At 34.2% G+C, this 17082-nt stretch overlaps 2 protein-coding genes across 5 annotated transcripts; one reads left to right on the top strand and one right to left on the bottom strand.

The window, feature by feature from the left end:
- Positions 1-150: 150 nt before the first annotated feature.
- Positions 151-2012, bottom strand: LOC102628755 (uncharacterized). Its single transcript, XM_006484950.4, has 6 exons — positions 1783-2012; positions 1603-1698; positions 1259-1508; positions 1072-1168; positions 838-903; positions 151-732 (listed from the first exon to the last, which is right to left on the bottom strand). Exons 1-6 carry the CDS (start codon positions 1976-1978, stop codon positions 535-537), a joined length of 903 nt encoding a protein of 300 aa, XP_006485013.1. The 5' UTR covers positions 1979-2012; the 3' UTR covers positions 151-534.
- Positions 2013-2663: 651 nt separating this feature from the next.
- LOC102624147 (ATP-dependent DNA helicase SRS2-like protein At4g25120) lies at positions 2664-16566 on the top strand. 4 transcript variants are annotated; one of them, XM_006485094.4, is made up of 29 exons: positions 2665-2912; positions 3234-3894; positions 3988-4029; positions 4257-4420; positions 5523-5721; positions 6466-6522; positions 6610-6715; positions 6802-6935; positions 7078-7152; positions 7305-7430; positions 7518-7649; positions 7730-7813; positions 8204-8317; positions 8448-8548; positions 9419-9485; positions 9798-9848; positions 10175-10252; positions 10857-11066; positions 11184-11222; positions 12224-12295; positions 12398-12484; positions 12560-12616; positions 13376-13572; positions 13677-13770; positions 14548-14598; positions 15337-15399; positions 15485-15544; positions 16066-16128; positions 16242-16566. In XM_006485094.4, the coding sequence occupies exons 1-29, from the start codon at positions 2752-2754 to the stop codon at positions 16329-16331; spliced, it is 3435 nt and encodes a 1144-aa protein (XP_006485157.1). In that variant the 5' UTR covers positions 2665-2751; the 3' UTR covers positions 16332-16566. The 4 variants fall into 4 exon arrangements, with proteins under 4 accessions (XP_052295121.1, XP_006485157.1, XP_052295120.1 ...); XM_052439160.1 differs by having other exon boundaries at positions 6607-6715; XM_052439161.1 differs by lacking the exon at positions 3988-4029 and having other exon boundaries at positions 2664-2912; positions 6607-6715.
- The last annotated feature ends 516 nt before the right edge of the window (positions 16567-17082 follow it).

The raw sequence follows: 17082 nt of genomic DNA, 5'->3' as shown, positions 1-17082 counted from the left end.
GCGGGTCCACATAATACTGTAGCTGAGTTGCTACCTGTGGACATAATAAATTTTGACAGCGATAAGCACCTGTTGGATAACGACTTGGCCGTGCCTGTTTTACAGACAGTGACACGATTCTCCTTCACATCACACAAAATGATAAAAATATGGGAGGGTTCCAATATATATATATTTTGAAACAAAGGCATGTTGGGCCCAAAAACCCAACAATATATATTATACAGGACACACTTTTTATCAAAAAATACACAGGACACATGCTCTGAATATTTTGGGACAGAATAATATGCACTCAACTTTCTTACAACAACTTATCAGTGTTCTGTTTAAATATGATGATGATCAATCACTGTTCTTTCCCTCACAACTTCCAAACTGCATCATAAATATCAAAATCTATGGCCGGGTGAAAATCTTACGCAGTTGACTGATTCTAGTAGTTAAGAGTTAAGACCAGCAGATTCTACCTTACAATTACTGTACAATAAATGCAACATAGTTCTTTTAATTTAACACAAGTATTTAATTTTGTCATTCGCCTGAAAACTTACATATTTTATATGTTTTTTTACCAATCTTGCAATGGATGCCTCCAAATTTGCAAGAAAAAAAGTGCTTGTGTAATGAACTTTCAACGCTTAATCTCTTCATTTCTTCGACAACAACTCTCTTCAGAGAACTGCTCACATCTCCCAATAGCCAAGCCAATGATATATGAGGGCGTGGATCCTGTATCAATATTTGTTACAGCATAAATGAGGCAGAACATATAGTAGATGTTCAAGAAAGTAACAAAAATAGTTTGCAAAAGACTGACGGTGCTAACAACGGAACCTTATAAAATTCAGGGAGATTATGAAGCCGGTAAACCTCATTAACCACTTGAATCTGCTTAGTTATCTGAAAAGATGTCAAACAAAGCCAACATTTAAAATCATTTGATAACATGAAAGATGAACCAATGATCCTACCAATACTAGTAATTGCTAGCATCCATGGTTTACAAACATCCATGGTATACAAAGATAATAAAAAGGGTAATCTACATAAGAGATGAATAAAGCATACCTCAAGTAGTCCTCCAGTAATAACTTCTAAGGAAAGAAACGTGCGCGTGCGATCATCATTAACAAAAGCCTCCCACTTACTAAAATCAATCCAATATCTACTCAGCACAAAAAAAAAAAAAAGTATTAGAAACCTCATCATAATAAATAATGTATCAAAATGACTAGAGAATAGACGATAATCACACCGCCGCTGAGACTGAAGCCTCTGGCGAAGCATTGCCACAATGGAGTCAATTTGGTGCACGCGAATAGGGACGGTTCTGCCCAAACTAATGTGAAATTCCCTTCCAAATGCAACTTGCTCCAACTCCGAATCGTCTTTGCGGAGACTGGTAAATGGAACATCGACATCAACAACGTAAATACCGGGCAAAATAGACGAGACCCTCTTCAAGAACTGAGCCAGCTCTTTCTTTGGCGCCAATGGTATAAGAACTACAGATACAATGCCGTTATTAGTCCAAAAATAAATAAATAAATAAATAAAGCATTTTTAGATGAGATGATCACAAAAGAGAAGTAGATTCACCTGGGATATATACGTGTAAAGCATAATTGCCTTCAACGTGGGGAAAGTTCCTGACTCTACTAGGCTGACCGGTGGGAAGATGATGATCTATCGAACCTTTCGTTGGCAAAACAGCAAACAGCTGGTGAGCATAAATAAGAATCGAAAGACTACCGTTAATTGAGGAGATGTTGTATTTACCAAGGGAATTGGGAGGGTTAACGAGAGAGAGAGGAGGCGGGGGCAAAGGTAAATTGGTCGTCTCCGGTTGCGAGCTAGAAGAGTTGATGCCGCTGTTGCTTGGGTTGCCGCGTTCTGTGTCCGAGTCTGAAGACGAGTCCCCGTACGAAGCTAACAAGGCTTCCATTTTTTTTTTGGAAAAATACAAGGCTTCCATTTTATTTTTATTCTCGTGCGCGCGCCACACTAGCGATTTAAGTCTTAAGAGAGAGGAAAATAGGCAATTTATTTATCTAATTATTTTTACTTTTACAAGTTCACAACTAATGGGCCGGCAGTGGGACTATCAGGACTTGCAATTTTTTTTAAAAAATTCTTTTTCTGTCAAAATCTACTTTAATTCTCAAAATACTTTTCTTTTAGTTTCAATTTCTTTCTGACCTGAAAAGAAAAAAATTCAGATTCTTTCAAATAACTCTAATTACAAATTTTTTTACAAATTTTTAAATTATTAAATCATATATATTTGACAAAAAAATCATACATACATATGTGTGTGTGAATTAAGTAATTAAAAGTAAACTCAAATAGATATCATGTAATTTTTTTAATTAAAAAAAGAAAAAAGTTTAGAATGCAAAAGTGTTTGTGAGAAAATAAAAAATGTAAAACACTTAAATGCAATTGTATGGATGTAAAGAGTTAGAGAGAGAAATATGGTGATATTATTAGATTTATTTTGTCTTTTAATACGATTTTTAATGCAATTGTAAAAAGAAAAGGGTTTTATAAGGATTTCAGAAGGGTGCCAATAGTTCAAGTCTTCCAAAAAACCCAACCATTATAGGCCCATGCCCAAAGCCCCATAATTTGAATTACAAATAGGAGGGAACCCACGCCTAATTTCCTTCTTTTTACCAACGTCAGGGTTTCCTTCCTCAGGAAGCTGACTCATCTCTCTGCTTCAAACTTCGCTCCATAAAAAAAACAATGTTAAAGGAAAATGTTAATGTAACGACTCATCTTCCAGTCGATCAAATCAATGAGTCTCACAGGTCTCGGGTTTCTCAGAATTTCAGAGCGGCAAAGCCATTTCTTGACCGTAAACGGCAGCGCCAGGCCGTTGATTTTGACCGTCAATTTCCTAATAAGTGAGTGCAGTTCAAGATTCATTTTCTCTTTATTTTAATTCGAAGATAATTGATTTGAGTTATAATTTTTATGTGACTTGTTTATTTCATTTTTGCGAGAAATTAAAATTAGCTGACACTCAAGAGTAGAAAGATTTGTTTCATTTTTTGCTGAATTGATTAAAGCCCTAATAACTGAATTAAATTTAGCATTAATCTCTCTCCGTGAAATTGCTTAGAAAATCAAAATTGGACATTATAATTGTAATCTGTCACAACTGAAAACTCATAATCAAACATCAATATATGTAAGCTTAATAATACGATTGATTTTAATTTCAGGAGTAGGGATTCAAATTCAATTCCAATTGAATCCCCGGATTCAATTACTAGTGTCAAAAGGGTTCCTCTTGCAGAGATACCTGTTAGCACACCATCTCTGCAAACTATAAATGGTGTCAAGTCAGTGGTTGGTGAATTTAGCGGCATTTCATGTGTGCTCAATGATTTGTCAAATGAAAGGACAAATGGTGTTCCTTTGGATATATCGGATCCTTTTATAACTCCAATAAAACAACCGGAGTTTTTTAACATGAGTGAATCTTTCTCAATGCCTAGCCCTTTAGACGATGATTTTGATGATTCAATTTTGCAAGAGATTGATGCTATATGCGAGAAATCTGCTGCTAAAGATGTAAGGAAAGCTCAAAATAGTGGCATTTATGAGGAAACTCATCAGAATGATAATAGCTGTACTCATCTTAACGCCAGTTTAGAGTCTGTCACCACCAATGAGAACATAAGAATGGATATCTCAATGGACCTGGCTGGTGATATGAAGTCTAGCATGGAGAAGACAGATACCATTCAGACCATAAAGACAGGGAATATGCCTGATGAATACTCAAAATACTTGCAATCCTTAAATGATCAGCAGCTTGAAGCAGCTTGTGGTGATATGTCAACCCCTTTACTGATTGTTGCAGGTCCAGGAAGTGGGAAGGTCTCTTGTGCTCTCAGTCTCTCTTTCACATTAATGCTTTTCCTGAAATATTCCATCTATGGTTAAATCCAAAATTTCTTCTTTTGATGTTAGACTTCGACAATGGTTGGGCGTGTTTTGTTTTTGCTTAATGAGGTATTACCAAAACTTTGCTGTCAATGATCTCTTCATTTTTCACTTGCTATTTTTCTAGTTAATTATATATAGAGACCTCTGCATCACTCGCGTGTTCTCCTAGTGATTGCATGAATACCTCATATCCTGTCATATGTAGAAAAGCTCACAAGTTTTTCCCATCTTCATTTTGGAAGTGCCATTTGATACTTTTTAACAGTTCTTTCTTTAACCCAAAATCTGGTTAGGGTATAAGTCCGTCAAACATTCTGGCTATGACTTTTACTACAGCAGCAGCTTCTGAGATGAGAGACCGCATTGGATCAATAGTTGGGAAGGCAACTGCCAAAGAGCTTACAATCAGCACATTCCATTCATTTTCTTTGCAACTCTGTCGTTCACATGCCGAAAAGTAAGCACATTCTGCAGTCATTTAATCTTTATTTTGTCTACTAACATGGTTAGTGTTTGCTTTGGGTTCTGTTTCGCTCTGAGATTATGGAAGACTTTTAAGTATACATGGTCTTAGAGAGTATGCTGAAAGAACATATTAACATCATCAATTTTTCCGGTAATGAAAACTTTACTGTCAGTTACACCTGCCAAGCAACTATAAACCAATTACCAGTTTTGATTAAAAGACTTTGTGGAACTCCAAATATTATGCATATTATAGACTGTTTATGATCAAGGTTGTCCTTGCATAAAGTTTTATGTATGTATGCTGGTTTGAATTTCAAGAATGTTGCATGTTGAATTTTGGTCTTTTTTCTTTATCAGGTTCTAATTTAGATGGCCTGGCTTAATACCATGCAAATATGTTGAATGCTAGTATTTTATTTAGATCAAGCCTCCTATACCCGTCTTGATGTGGTTTGAAATCATTTGGACATAATTATGTTAACTGATAAGGTTTAGGGCATAACTCTATAACACAATGTAATCCTGGAAGTAGAAAAGAAAGTTTTGGCCACTATTCTGAGTACCATGAGAGACTAATATGGGTAATCTTTTATGCCTTTTATTAGACAGTGAAATGTCAAGGAGATTATTAGTTCATTTGTAGGTTTTATAATTTCACATCACTTAAGTTTGTATTATTCTGAATCTGGGTATTGGTGATTGAGCTTGACTGATGGACAGGCTTAAGCCTATATCGTTTTATTGTATTTTTAATCTTTTACCAGCAATCATCATCTATAGTATTCTTGCTTTACAATAATGCTTACTTTCCATGATGGTGGTATATTTATTTACAATGAAGCCTTAGGTTAACGGCTATTAGTTATTCTACACTACATAGATCTGTTAGACACTTAGATCCCCCTCTCTTAATCATGGTGGCTTCAATTTATAGTTCTACTAGTTCCCTTCTACAATCATCATAGATTTTTTGTTTGGTACTGCTTATCTCCTTCTTTCTATTTCAACGCTGATAGCCAATTTTTTCTTCTGTCATCTCTTTGTTTACTTAATTATTTAACTCTTGTATCTTATGGCTACTTATGATATAGGTTAGAACGAACATCAGAGTTCTTAATATATGGACATGGGCAACAAAGGAGAGCAATTATTGAGGCAGTGCGGTTATTGGAAAATGAAAAAAGTAAACAGAATGACAATGCTTGCAAACCTGTTGATGATTCTAATCGTATGAGGTGTCTGGAATATTTGAAGGACAAGTCCAAGAAATGGCAGAAGTTTGTGACTCAGGTTAGTAATTTGTTACCCATGTGGATAATTGTAAGCAGCAAATAGAAGACTTACGATTGAAGTAATATTTCTCCCCAGTGAATTATATATGTCCTGGGAAACTAATACACATATTTAGCCAGGATAAATTACCAAGATGAGGCTACATGTAGGTTCTTCATAGAGATTAGAACAAGGAATATCTTCTATACCATAGACGCTTGAGTCAAGTTGAATAAGTCCTAGTTGTAAAGAGAATTAGTACTGATATGCTGACAACAGATGGTCATTTTGGCTACATGAGGGCCAGTCTTTTCATGATGAATGCTATGCTTTTCTTTTCCATGTCCTCTTTTAAGCTTTGTAAGTACAACAAATTTGAGAGAGAGGGTATGGATGTGGTCTATCGGGAAAATGGGTGAAACATTCCATCATGCAAGCCAGAAATAGATTCACATGATAACTTTGTTATAAGCCTGGCATACTCAACTATATACTCTGATAAGTATTGGTAGTTATTGGCTTACAGCTTTTGACAAGATTGATTGACTATCACAAGTATAAATTATAAGATAATGATGCCTAATAGTTATGGCAGATATCCAATTGATTTTGATAAGATATTTATACTTGTGATAGTGATTCCACCTTTTTAAAATTAAAAAAAATGTGAATTTATTATTGTTATTACTTTTTCTGATTAAACTTATTGGTTTGAGTTACGACTGTATGTGGAATTGTCTCTCTGATGTTACTCTATTTCAGGCTAAAGCTTCTGGAAAGACTCCTGCAGAGTTCCGTAAAATTGGTGATGAGATCGGAGTAAGCTTTGATAACTTGCTAGTTTTCATATCTTTTCTGGTATTGTCGCTTGTAATCATGAAATTCTGAACTTTGGATCTAAAGCAGGCTGCAATTCTTGAAAACTACAATGGCATATTAAGGTCTTGTAATGCTCTGGACTACCATGATTTAATCAGCTGTTCTGTGAAACTGCTCAGTACTTTTCCTGAAGGTTCATATCATCTAATTTTGTTGATCCTTTTATAGAGTTTTAAGCATTACTCCATGGTGACAATTGCATGCTCTTCCAATTTGAAGTTTTCCAGGAGTACCAGGATTCATGGAAGGCCATCATAGTAGATGAATTCCAGGACACGAGTGCCATGCAATACAGTCTCCTACAGATTCTCGCATCTCATAACCGCATAACTATTGTTGGTGATGATGATCAGGTATGAGTGTGTGTGTGTGTGCGTATATATATATTTGTGGATTATTTTGAGGGAAGTTGAAGCCTTTCCAAGTGCTCATTTTAACCTCATCAAATTTCTTTCTTAGTTGTACCTAAGTTGAATGCTATATACATTATTGCAGTCCATTTTCAGTTTCAATGGAGCTGACATTTCAGGATTTGATTCTTTTCGTAAAGATTTTCTGAACTACAAAGAGGTCTGGTTCCTCATAACTACTTTATCATTCTCATTTACTTTTGCTTGATTATGGACTATTTGGCATGCTTAAAAATTTGAGTGAAGTTCTTATAAACATGTCTTCCATATCTCAATTTGTAGATTCCTAAATGTTACATATTCATGATTCAGATAAGACTTACTAGAAACTATCGGTCTACACGATGTATCGTTGAGGCTGCATCTTCACTTATACAACATAATGTGAAGAGATGCCAATTAAAGAATGTTCAGACAGATAATTCCCATGGATCTAAGGTATCCTAACATTTTTATGTGCTTTGTACATTTCAAATTTCTTGAGTTGCTAATTTTGTTTCTCCATTACTGGGACTTGAAATACAGATAATCATCAAGGAATGTCACAATGAGGATGCACAATGTGCATTCATTATTGACAAAATCCTGGAACATGCTTCTAATGGTCCAGCTTCAATATGCTCCTATGGTAGTATAGCAATTCTCTACCGCCGACAGGTCAACCTTAATTTCCATATTGTGCATAAGATAAAGAGAGAAACTTCTGCTAAAGAACTATTGCTTCATTTGTACTACAGGTATCAGGGAAGGTCTTCCAAACAGCTTTTCGCGAGAGGAAAATACCATTTAACATTCATGGTGTGGCCTTCTACAGGAAAAAGGTCGGATATACTTCCAAAGTGCTTTTTGTGTCATCCATATTAACTAATTACTTTAAACATGCATTGCTTTTGGATTTTTTTTACTTCCATATTGATTGCCATTAACAAACACAAATTCATATGGTTGTTCCTCCCTATACTCTTTAGTGGAATTAGTTATGACATCACTGGAAAAGCCCGCTCTTTATCATTTCCTCATCTCTTGGCCAACTATTACAAGTTATCTAGACCTGTAACGTAATGTGTTAATTGTTTTTCAACTTCTTTGTGCTCTCTTTTGAGTTATTCTAAATCTTGTATTTTGTTCCTTTATTCCCTACTTTTTGATGTTTGATGCTATTTTCTTCTGTTTTACCAAGATGTTTATTTGCTGAAATAGTCTTGTAATAGGTAGTTAGAGCAATCATTGCGATGCTGAGAACAACATTGCCTGGTTGTGATGATGGCCCTTACCGCCGAGTATTCAAGGCTTTCCTTCTTCTCGAGAAAGAAGAAAAGAAGAGGGTAAGTGCTTAACATTATTATTTTTTTATTATTCTTTTAGCAGGAGAGTACTTATTACAATTTACTTAAGAGGCATATACCCATCATAAGGCTCTTGTATTGATGATGACTCTGTTTCTCTTTCTGTCAGGTAATAGATCATATCGATAAAATCTCAATTATCAGAAAATGCAGCTTCATATCTGCTGCTTGTGACATTTTTGGTGCAAAGATTTCTGGTACCTTCAAGAGGTTTTGTTTACCAATTTGTTCTTGTCATGCGTACATGTGATAAATGATTTTGAATAAACCAAAGCAAGTAAAAGTCTAACTGTATATTTTATTTGGAATAAACCAAATGCTCTTATTTGGCATTAGATGTCGATATTGTGATTTTCTTGCAGTACCGACAGCAAATGCTGATTCAATACCATAATTCTAATACTTCATTAGCTATAGCTTTCCTTCTAGCATTCAATAGATTTATCTTTAAATGATGTTTTCTCAACTCAATTATTACACCTATTAGTATATTATCTTTCCAGTACTTCATTAGCTATAGCTTATTCTCCTAGCATTCAGTAGATTAACTTGAAGATGTTTTCTCAACTCAATTATTACACCAATTCATATACTATTTTCTTCAGAAAATCATCATCATTTTTTTTAGACCTCAATTGTTCCCTTTTCCTTTTGTCCTTTCGCTCGTCTATTCTTATCCTTTAGATGGGATGAACTTCTGTTGATAAAACGGTTGTACTGAATTGTTGCAAGCAAAATTTCTTTAAGATGGTATTGCATCTGAAGGATTTTGTGGTTTCTTGCTAATGATTTTGCGAGACATTTGAGTTGGTGGTTGTCTCTTAATTGCATTCGTAGGGGTGTCTGATGCTATAATGAGAATCAATCTGGTTATATCACCTAAGATTTAAATAGTAAAATTTCATTAGAAACCTGTTTTCCTGAAATCATTGTTAGTAACATTGTAAGAATCCAGTTATTTCATGTGGGGCTAGTGAATCTCTCTCACTCATTAGACACAAACATGAGCTTCTATTGATTCTGTTCTAATGGTGTGCTGTATAGAAAGTTGCTTATCTTTTATCCCTTAATTGATCACAGGAGCCAACTTACCCAAGGACGCAAGGTGTTGTTAACCCTAGAGATGATATCAAAACTTGTTCGTCGGGTAATTACAGACCATGTCTCATTTTTTAGTGAAATATTCCATTCTTTCTTTTATATATCTGTTAATAGAAATGAATCTTCAATGAGAAAAAGTTATTCTGAACCAAATTTTGTGATGACTTATTATCTAATTTTGGTGTAGTTATCTGAATTGAGCTTGCTTGGCCTCATGCAACTAGGCTTGATTTCAGCTAAACTAATTATTATATTAAATACGAAATTAGCTTCTTGTAACTTTTCCTGTTAAAGTTAACATAGCCAGTTAAGCATCAACTTCCTGGAGAAGTCCATTTCACCCATTAATTCGTTACAGGAACCATCAATTTCGGCTGTCATAACGTCTGTGGCAAACATGGTACCTCAGGTTCGTCTTTCGTCTGCCAAATTTTGAAGAGAACTGTTTTAGTTTAATTTGCATGCGTCTATTTTCCATCTTCTTAGAAGCTATTGTCATGTTTTTGGCTTTAGCAAATAGCTTTCTGTTTCATCAAACATGCTATGTTAATCAAGCTCCTTCCTAGTCAATTTTTCTGGTCAGGTTCAATGTTTTTGTGGCATAGAACTGTTCTTCCCAATGACTAGCTTCACTACTAAATTATTAGAATATATTTTTATCTAGTTGTTCATCAATTTTGTTCTTTGGTATACTTATGTCTTACCTTATATGCTTATATGTTTTTCACTTTTTAGAAATACCTTCTTGAGCAAAGGGCAGTTGTTGATTTTGATGGAGGGAAATTGCTAAATGAAGACAATGACCTCAGATCTGTAAGTTCAGTTCTTTCAATTTGATGCAAATTTAGGCTACAACTGCATGAAAACTTATCACCTAATTGTCATCCATATATGTGAGTAGAATATATCAGTTTTCCTTACACATCCATAATTTTTGTATCTTTATTCCCCTCTCTCTTTTATTTGTCCAACTTTGCTCTATTTTGATTAGTCAATATTTTGGGTTATCCAAAACCGCTGATTTTACTAAATTGTTCGGATGTGCTGCTTTCATTTTAGTAGCAGCAGATCAATGGAATTTAGTTGTTTTTGTTGCATTGCTCGGTCCAGAGTTCTCATTCTCCTTTTGATTCACCTTTAGCTTGTTTAAGGAGTCATAAATCCATGTTCTTTTTTGTATATGGATCTTGTCCCTATCCCAGGTTAGTGTCCTCCATCTAACTGTTGTATGAAAGTTCATCAAGAGAGCTCAACAAACAACTTAATGAATTAATGATTCTTGTGCCAATATTGTTTCGAGAGACAACTGTTGTCATAAGAGGCTTCAAGACTAACAATTTATGTACCATATAATTTGACTAATAGAATGAAATAGAGAGTTTGATATGTGCATTAATTTGGCTATTCCACATTGCAGGTTCTCCAATACCTGTTAGCCGACGTCACTGATTTTTTATCTACAAAATTTACGGCAGCAAAAGAGGAGGGAAATGTGGATCAAGATAAAAAAGGCTGTATTAATGTACTCAAAGCTTTTATTGACTACATATCAGAGCGAGAGACAGAAAATTTTCGTACCCAAAGGCATGATAATGAAAATTCTGTCACATTGACTACCATTCATCAGGTATTTTCCTCTCAAACATCTTGTTTGTTCCCAAGGACTTCCAGGGCACTTACTAGTGTAATCATTAAATGTGTTCAGCTTAGTTTTCATCTTATCTTCTTCATTTTGCTTGTGTAGTCAAAAGGCTTAGAATGGGACATTGTTTTTGTCGCAAAGGTAATTGGCTGAGTTCTTTGCTAGTTTTTATGCATATAATTTCCAAAATGGCTATAATTGTTCTTATTAATAATTATTCTTAAAGTTTTTAATCATTTTTATAGTGTTCAGTAACTCTTTTGACTGCATGTATGCTTTCAGCATTGAGCGAGTGTTGTTATGGAGTATGTTTTCAATAGAACAAAGATTAAGGTTTGTTGTTGAAATGCTCGTGGCAAAATTTCAGTATCAAACTAATAGGGGTTTCTCCATAGAATTCACGTTCAGATTGTGTTATATATGATTCTGTATTGGATTTCAACCTACTGAAGCATTCATCTAACCAGACATGGAATCTGCTATATTTGGGTTTGACACTTTGCACAACATCAGAAAAGTTCAATTTTTTTTGTTATTATAACATTTACAAAGGTTAACTTTATCTAGTGCTAAATGACCTAGCTAATATGCATCAGTAGCTCCACAATAGTCATTAAAACATAATCAAGTAAGAGAAAACAAGTTTCTTTTGGCTTGACTGATGTTTCTTGACAAATAAGGCTTTTGTGATCGCATGGTAGGTAAACCATTTATTTGGTGATATGTCAAATAATAATGTAATACTCTTATCAAGTGTTCTCACAACTATATGGCTGAAACTAGAAGTGATATGATATCTAGTGAATATAAAATCGATAGATTTAATGTCAACCTTGAAATGATACATCAAATTTGAACATAATCCATAATCAGAACCGAAAATACCTATTTAAACCGTTTCATAAGGATATCATTCCATCAGTCTTGATTGTCTTTTTTAAAAAAGCATTAGACAATATGCTTTATCCTAGAGGATTATTGATAGTTTTACTTCTTCAAGTTATAATTTGTGATTTGTTGTTCTTTGGCTTGTGGATTACAGTTTGTGTTTTGATTCTTGCTACTGCTTCTTTGCTTTCAATGGTAGCTCTATCACTTCAGTTTGATAAATTGTTTTCCTGCTTCCTAACAACTGGGTGCAGGCAAATGAAACTGAAATTCCTTTAGTACATGAATTTAATGGTGCTGTCAACGAAAAAGGGACCTCAGTTGAGGTACTCTTTAATCTTTGTGGAAAATTGTTAGTAAGTTTCTCTTTGTAGTATAAATTGCTTGAATGTGGAATTTTCTAATCATTATCATTTTAAGAATTTTAGGAGGAACGGCGTCTACTGTATGTAGCAATGACTCGTGCTCGGAAAAAGCTTTTTATTCTATATGTTATGATGGATGCTAATTGGCAGGTTTGAAGTATGCACAACTTTTGCACCATTTTGTTTATTGTTGTCTCTCTCATATAACACTCTGATTGTGCTCAGCTGCTTCAACCATCACGATTTCTCAAAGAAATTCCGCATCATCTTCGGGAGGTTCAGGTATGTTTGCTGCTTTCAAATTTTGTCGGTAATTATTGTCCAAGTTTTGAGTAGAGTCATGAAAATGAATTATGTTTGGTTTTCGCTGTTGTTGTCCCATTCTATGGCTGTGTCAGATATGGATAAGCTACGTAATACATCTGTTAACTGAAGTATGAATAGAAAATTTATGTAGAAAGATTGAGATATGGATACAGTATGAAATTGTTTATTTAAACTGTTGGAAGTAACTGAAATGTGAATGTATTAGTTTCTCAATAGCATTGCTATCATGGAAATTCATGCTATAGCTGAATTGTGATGTAATCTTTATTTTGCTAGTAAAAGCACCTTCAGTTGTGACAATTCAGAAATTTTCTATTCATACTTCAGTTTTCATTCCAAGTGTGAACATTCTTGCATAATATTATTACATTAACATTAGATACATGTGAAATATTGACAATATGCATATGCTAATTTTCATTAATAAGGTACGAATCAACAATTTTTTATTTTGTATCTTTTCTTCTTACTTCGGACAGAAAATTATTAGATAGCCGGAAATATTTCATTAATGCCAAGATAAAAATGAAATTTATGTGTTATAACATCCACATTGTGCAATACTGTAACACATTGCATGGACTTCATATGTTGAAACTGAAATTTAAGTCTAATTCTTTATCTCCCATTTATCTTTTTATGAGTTTCGTCATCATAATGTCTGGCTTTTTTTCCCGGATGCTGCTTTACTTTGAGGATAATGTTCTTGAGTAGGCTGAACAAAGTGTACAAGACCAGCACGAGAACATTCCAGAAGGAACTGCCCAATTTACAATTAATCTGCCAAGAGAAGAGAACTGTTGTGAAACAGATCTGGTGTCAACTGACTTCCTGAATGTTCAACTTAGCGGGGCTGCAACAGAGTCAATGGAACTACTGGAGGCATGCAATGGAAATAGTTTCTTACGAAGGTTTTCCTTTAAACTGCTATTTGCATAATAATGATATTATTACATATAGTAATTCCCTATTGGGGTGTAACTTTTACTCCTGTTCAATTGTCACCACTATACAGATTCAGTGTGGAGGACAGATCAATCATTTCCCATTTATTCCATCAATGGGCCAAGAAGAAAGCCTTCCAGGAGCCTAAGAGATTGCTTAACAAGGTTATCCTTTCATAAATTCATTTTTTTACCCATATCCTATGGTAGTTCAGATTCGGTCTAAAGCAATTTTATATTGACATGCATATACTATTTAGTTTATAGTCAGGGTTGAATTGTGTGTGGCTCTTGCTGACTTTATGCTCTAGGCCAGACAACTGTATACGAGAATTATCTAGTGCAAATGTATTATGCGGAAGGAGCTAAAAGATAAAAAAGGAACTCTAACGCAGTGTTTTCTTTATTTTTAGCACATTAGCGGTCCTGATTCTTTATCTTTTTGCTCATTGCATATATCCACACTAGATGAGGAATAGAACTAAATATGCCCAATTTTTATTTCATGAAGCTTTAAAATCTAGTATGTCATGCATTGCATGATCTATTATAACAAACTTGTTTCACTAGTGTGTAAAATTTATGTGCATTTCCTACAAAGCTGACCCACATGCAATACTTCTTTGCTATTTTCATAAACTCAAAGTACTGTTTTCTGGATAGTGAGGAGCTTAAATAAAACTTCACTATCGATTAAGCGTATATGTGAGAAAGATTCAGCCCAAGAATCTTCAAGAATAGGCATTTCAGTTACCTGGTTTCCTGTATAGTCATGCAGATAGTTTCTCATATGTTGAATTGATGAAAAGATATTTATAAAAGTGTCCTACTTTTTCTGACAAATGATGAGTAACATTTATATTGGCTACCAGGTGAATCTGTGGAAGTATTAATGCCTGGTTATTTTGACCAGTCTGATGTTTGGACCTTCTTCATTTACAGGTTGATTTTGTAATTGATGAACGTCTAAGAGTGAAGAAGAACAAGCATAAGGTTGTACTACTAGTCCATTTTTTTTTAATTTTTAAATTTTAAAACAACATTTTTTAATGAAGTCCTCCTTTGCTTTAACTGGTACATAATAAATTTTAGCTGTTGGGAAGTACTTTTTTGCTGACAAAACCATTGATCTATGCTCCTTATCAATATGAGAGGATATACCATCAACCTGTAGGCTATTGACATGATATCAACTTATAATTCAAAGACTTATGCTAGAAATAGATCCTGTTGGAAGTTTTCATGTTCAGAGATATTATGTAGATTTTTTTAAGAAGAATGCTGAAATGCAGTTGAAAATTTTTACTATGTTAGACTATGAATCCTCTCTAATTAATCTTTCATTAGTTCATGATTAGAGATACTGGTCCAAAAGACAGTTCATATGCACCTCCATTTTCATCAAATAGATATAAACTTATTAAGAGGAATCCATCGCAACTCTATCAATAATTCTGCTATTACAGCCTTCTATGCCCGTTTCTGGAAAGACGTTAATTGGTCCATTGAATGAAGTCTTATGGAGATGATTAAGAAAGTGTCTTGGATTTTGACTACTAATTATGACTTTCATTTAGTGTTCAAGGGAATTATCTATGAAATGTCCGCATAAAAATCTAAATCATCCATTTATCCTTTTGAACTTGTGCTGAAACCTAATTCAATTATATTGACCTGTATTACCCATAATTGTTAAACAATTTCTGAAACGGTTCATGCATGATTTATTAGGATGTTTTGCGTGCTCTGAAGTCTTGTTTGAGCTCCAATGAAGCGTTTCACTATGCAGAATACGTAAGTACATGGAAATGTCAGATTTTGCTCCATATGGAGTTAATATTTACCAAATTTTGCTCAATATGGAGTATCTGTCCTATAGGTTTTGAGATGGGAAAAAATTCCTGCTGATCAACGTGCTCATATGATACGAGAGAAACAGGTTTGCCATTTCAACTTCCAGATACTTCACTGAAAATATATAACCATGTTCACTTTCCTCATTTTTCTTCAGCCATGTTCTCTTGCTTAGTTTAAATTAAGCTTCAACACTTATCAGTGGTCACTGCTCTCTGTGCTAATCCGTTACCCACTGTTAACTTTAGGGCTATTCCGTTCTCTGAGTTTCTTCTGGTCATAGTTCAGGAGAATAAAAATGTCCAAGTTTGAGTGTCCTGAGTCCCTTTAGGGTATTTAGCTCAACGAGAACACAAAAATTCCAGTAAAAATGTGCAAGAGGAATAAATTTTCTGTATTATGCTGTTCTTGTTGCAATATCCGAAGTCTGTTACCCTTCATCTGGATACTACCTCAAATCTGAAGGGTTTGATATGTCAAAATATTCTTCTGATAGAGCATGTAATATTTCATTCAGGTTTCTATTTAAAAAGCTCCTCAAACCGACCTTCGTTTTTAAATGCGTTGCAAAAGCTAATGTTTTCTGATGTTTTTCTTCTTCTCCAGGAGCATTTTCAGAAATTAAGAATTGAGAATTCAATGGGTTCGTCGGCACCGACTTCTAAACAGGTAGCTAACAGTCTTTTGGTTTTATTGCAATTTTTAATAGCTATTATGTCTCCATACCTAAAAGAAAAAAAAAATAGTAAACCTGGATTCTCCTCACTTTTGTTGAAATGTAGATCGCTTTTCTAAGAAGTTTGGGATGCACTGAAGCCCCTGCATCACGTCTCCATGCTTCTCGTTTGATTGAACAATACAAATCATTATGACTAGAGAGGTTTGTGAACTTGCAGAATGCTGGCCTCAAGGAAAAGAATTGCCAAAAGTTTCATTGTATGTGTTTTCGAAATGTCGATGCTGTAGTACTTTTGCGTATATTTATTATAACTGTGGTGTTTTTCAGCCGCTATTAGGCTATTAACTCTTCATACTCCAGCCATAACCCCCTTTCTTTAATTGGTGCATTTCGTGCTATTAAACGGATTGAGATTTACGCCGAACCCATTTAGGTCTTATTTAGTATTGAGATGATAAAAAAATTTATGTTATAGTTATTTTGAAGAAAAAAAAGAACTACAACTATAAAAAAGAAAATTAATAACACGTAATTAAAGGACTTCTAAATAGTTTTGACAAAAATATTAAAGCTATTATAGATTTTCATCATACAAGTGTGAGATTAATTTATTTTATTTTCCAAACTATAGCAGTAAGCATTTACTAAATATTTTAATATTATAGATTGTGTTTGGGGTAGGTGCGTTGCCATAGTTTAGCAACTCCACCCATACATTTTCAGGAGAATTCTCCTAAAAATGTATGGGCGGAGCAACAGTGCTATGCCAGCGCAACTGCAATGTTTTTAAACTGCAATGTTTTTAAACTACAATTACAAAACTTAATAGCAAACATGGTATTACTAAACCAATGATGATGGCGTTGATTATTCTAAGGTAATGTTTACATTTTGGATTAAAATGAGAATTTTGAAAAGTGAAAATCTTATTAAGAGTGTTGAGT

Source organism: Citrus sinensis, chromosome 4, assembly GCF_022201045.2.
Source record: "Citrus sinensis cultivar Valencia sweet orange chromosome 4, DVS_A1.0, whole genome shotgun sequence".
Taxonomy (NCBI): Eukaryota; Viridiplantae; Streptophyta; class Magnoliopsida; order Sapindales; family Rutaceae; genus Citrus; species Citrus sinensis.
Note: the sequence above shows the minus strand (reverse complement) of the source record. Positions and strands in the feature narration are given on the sequence as shown.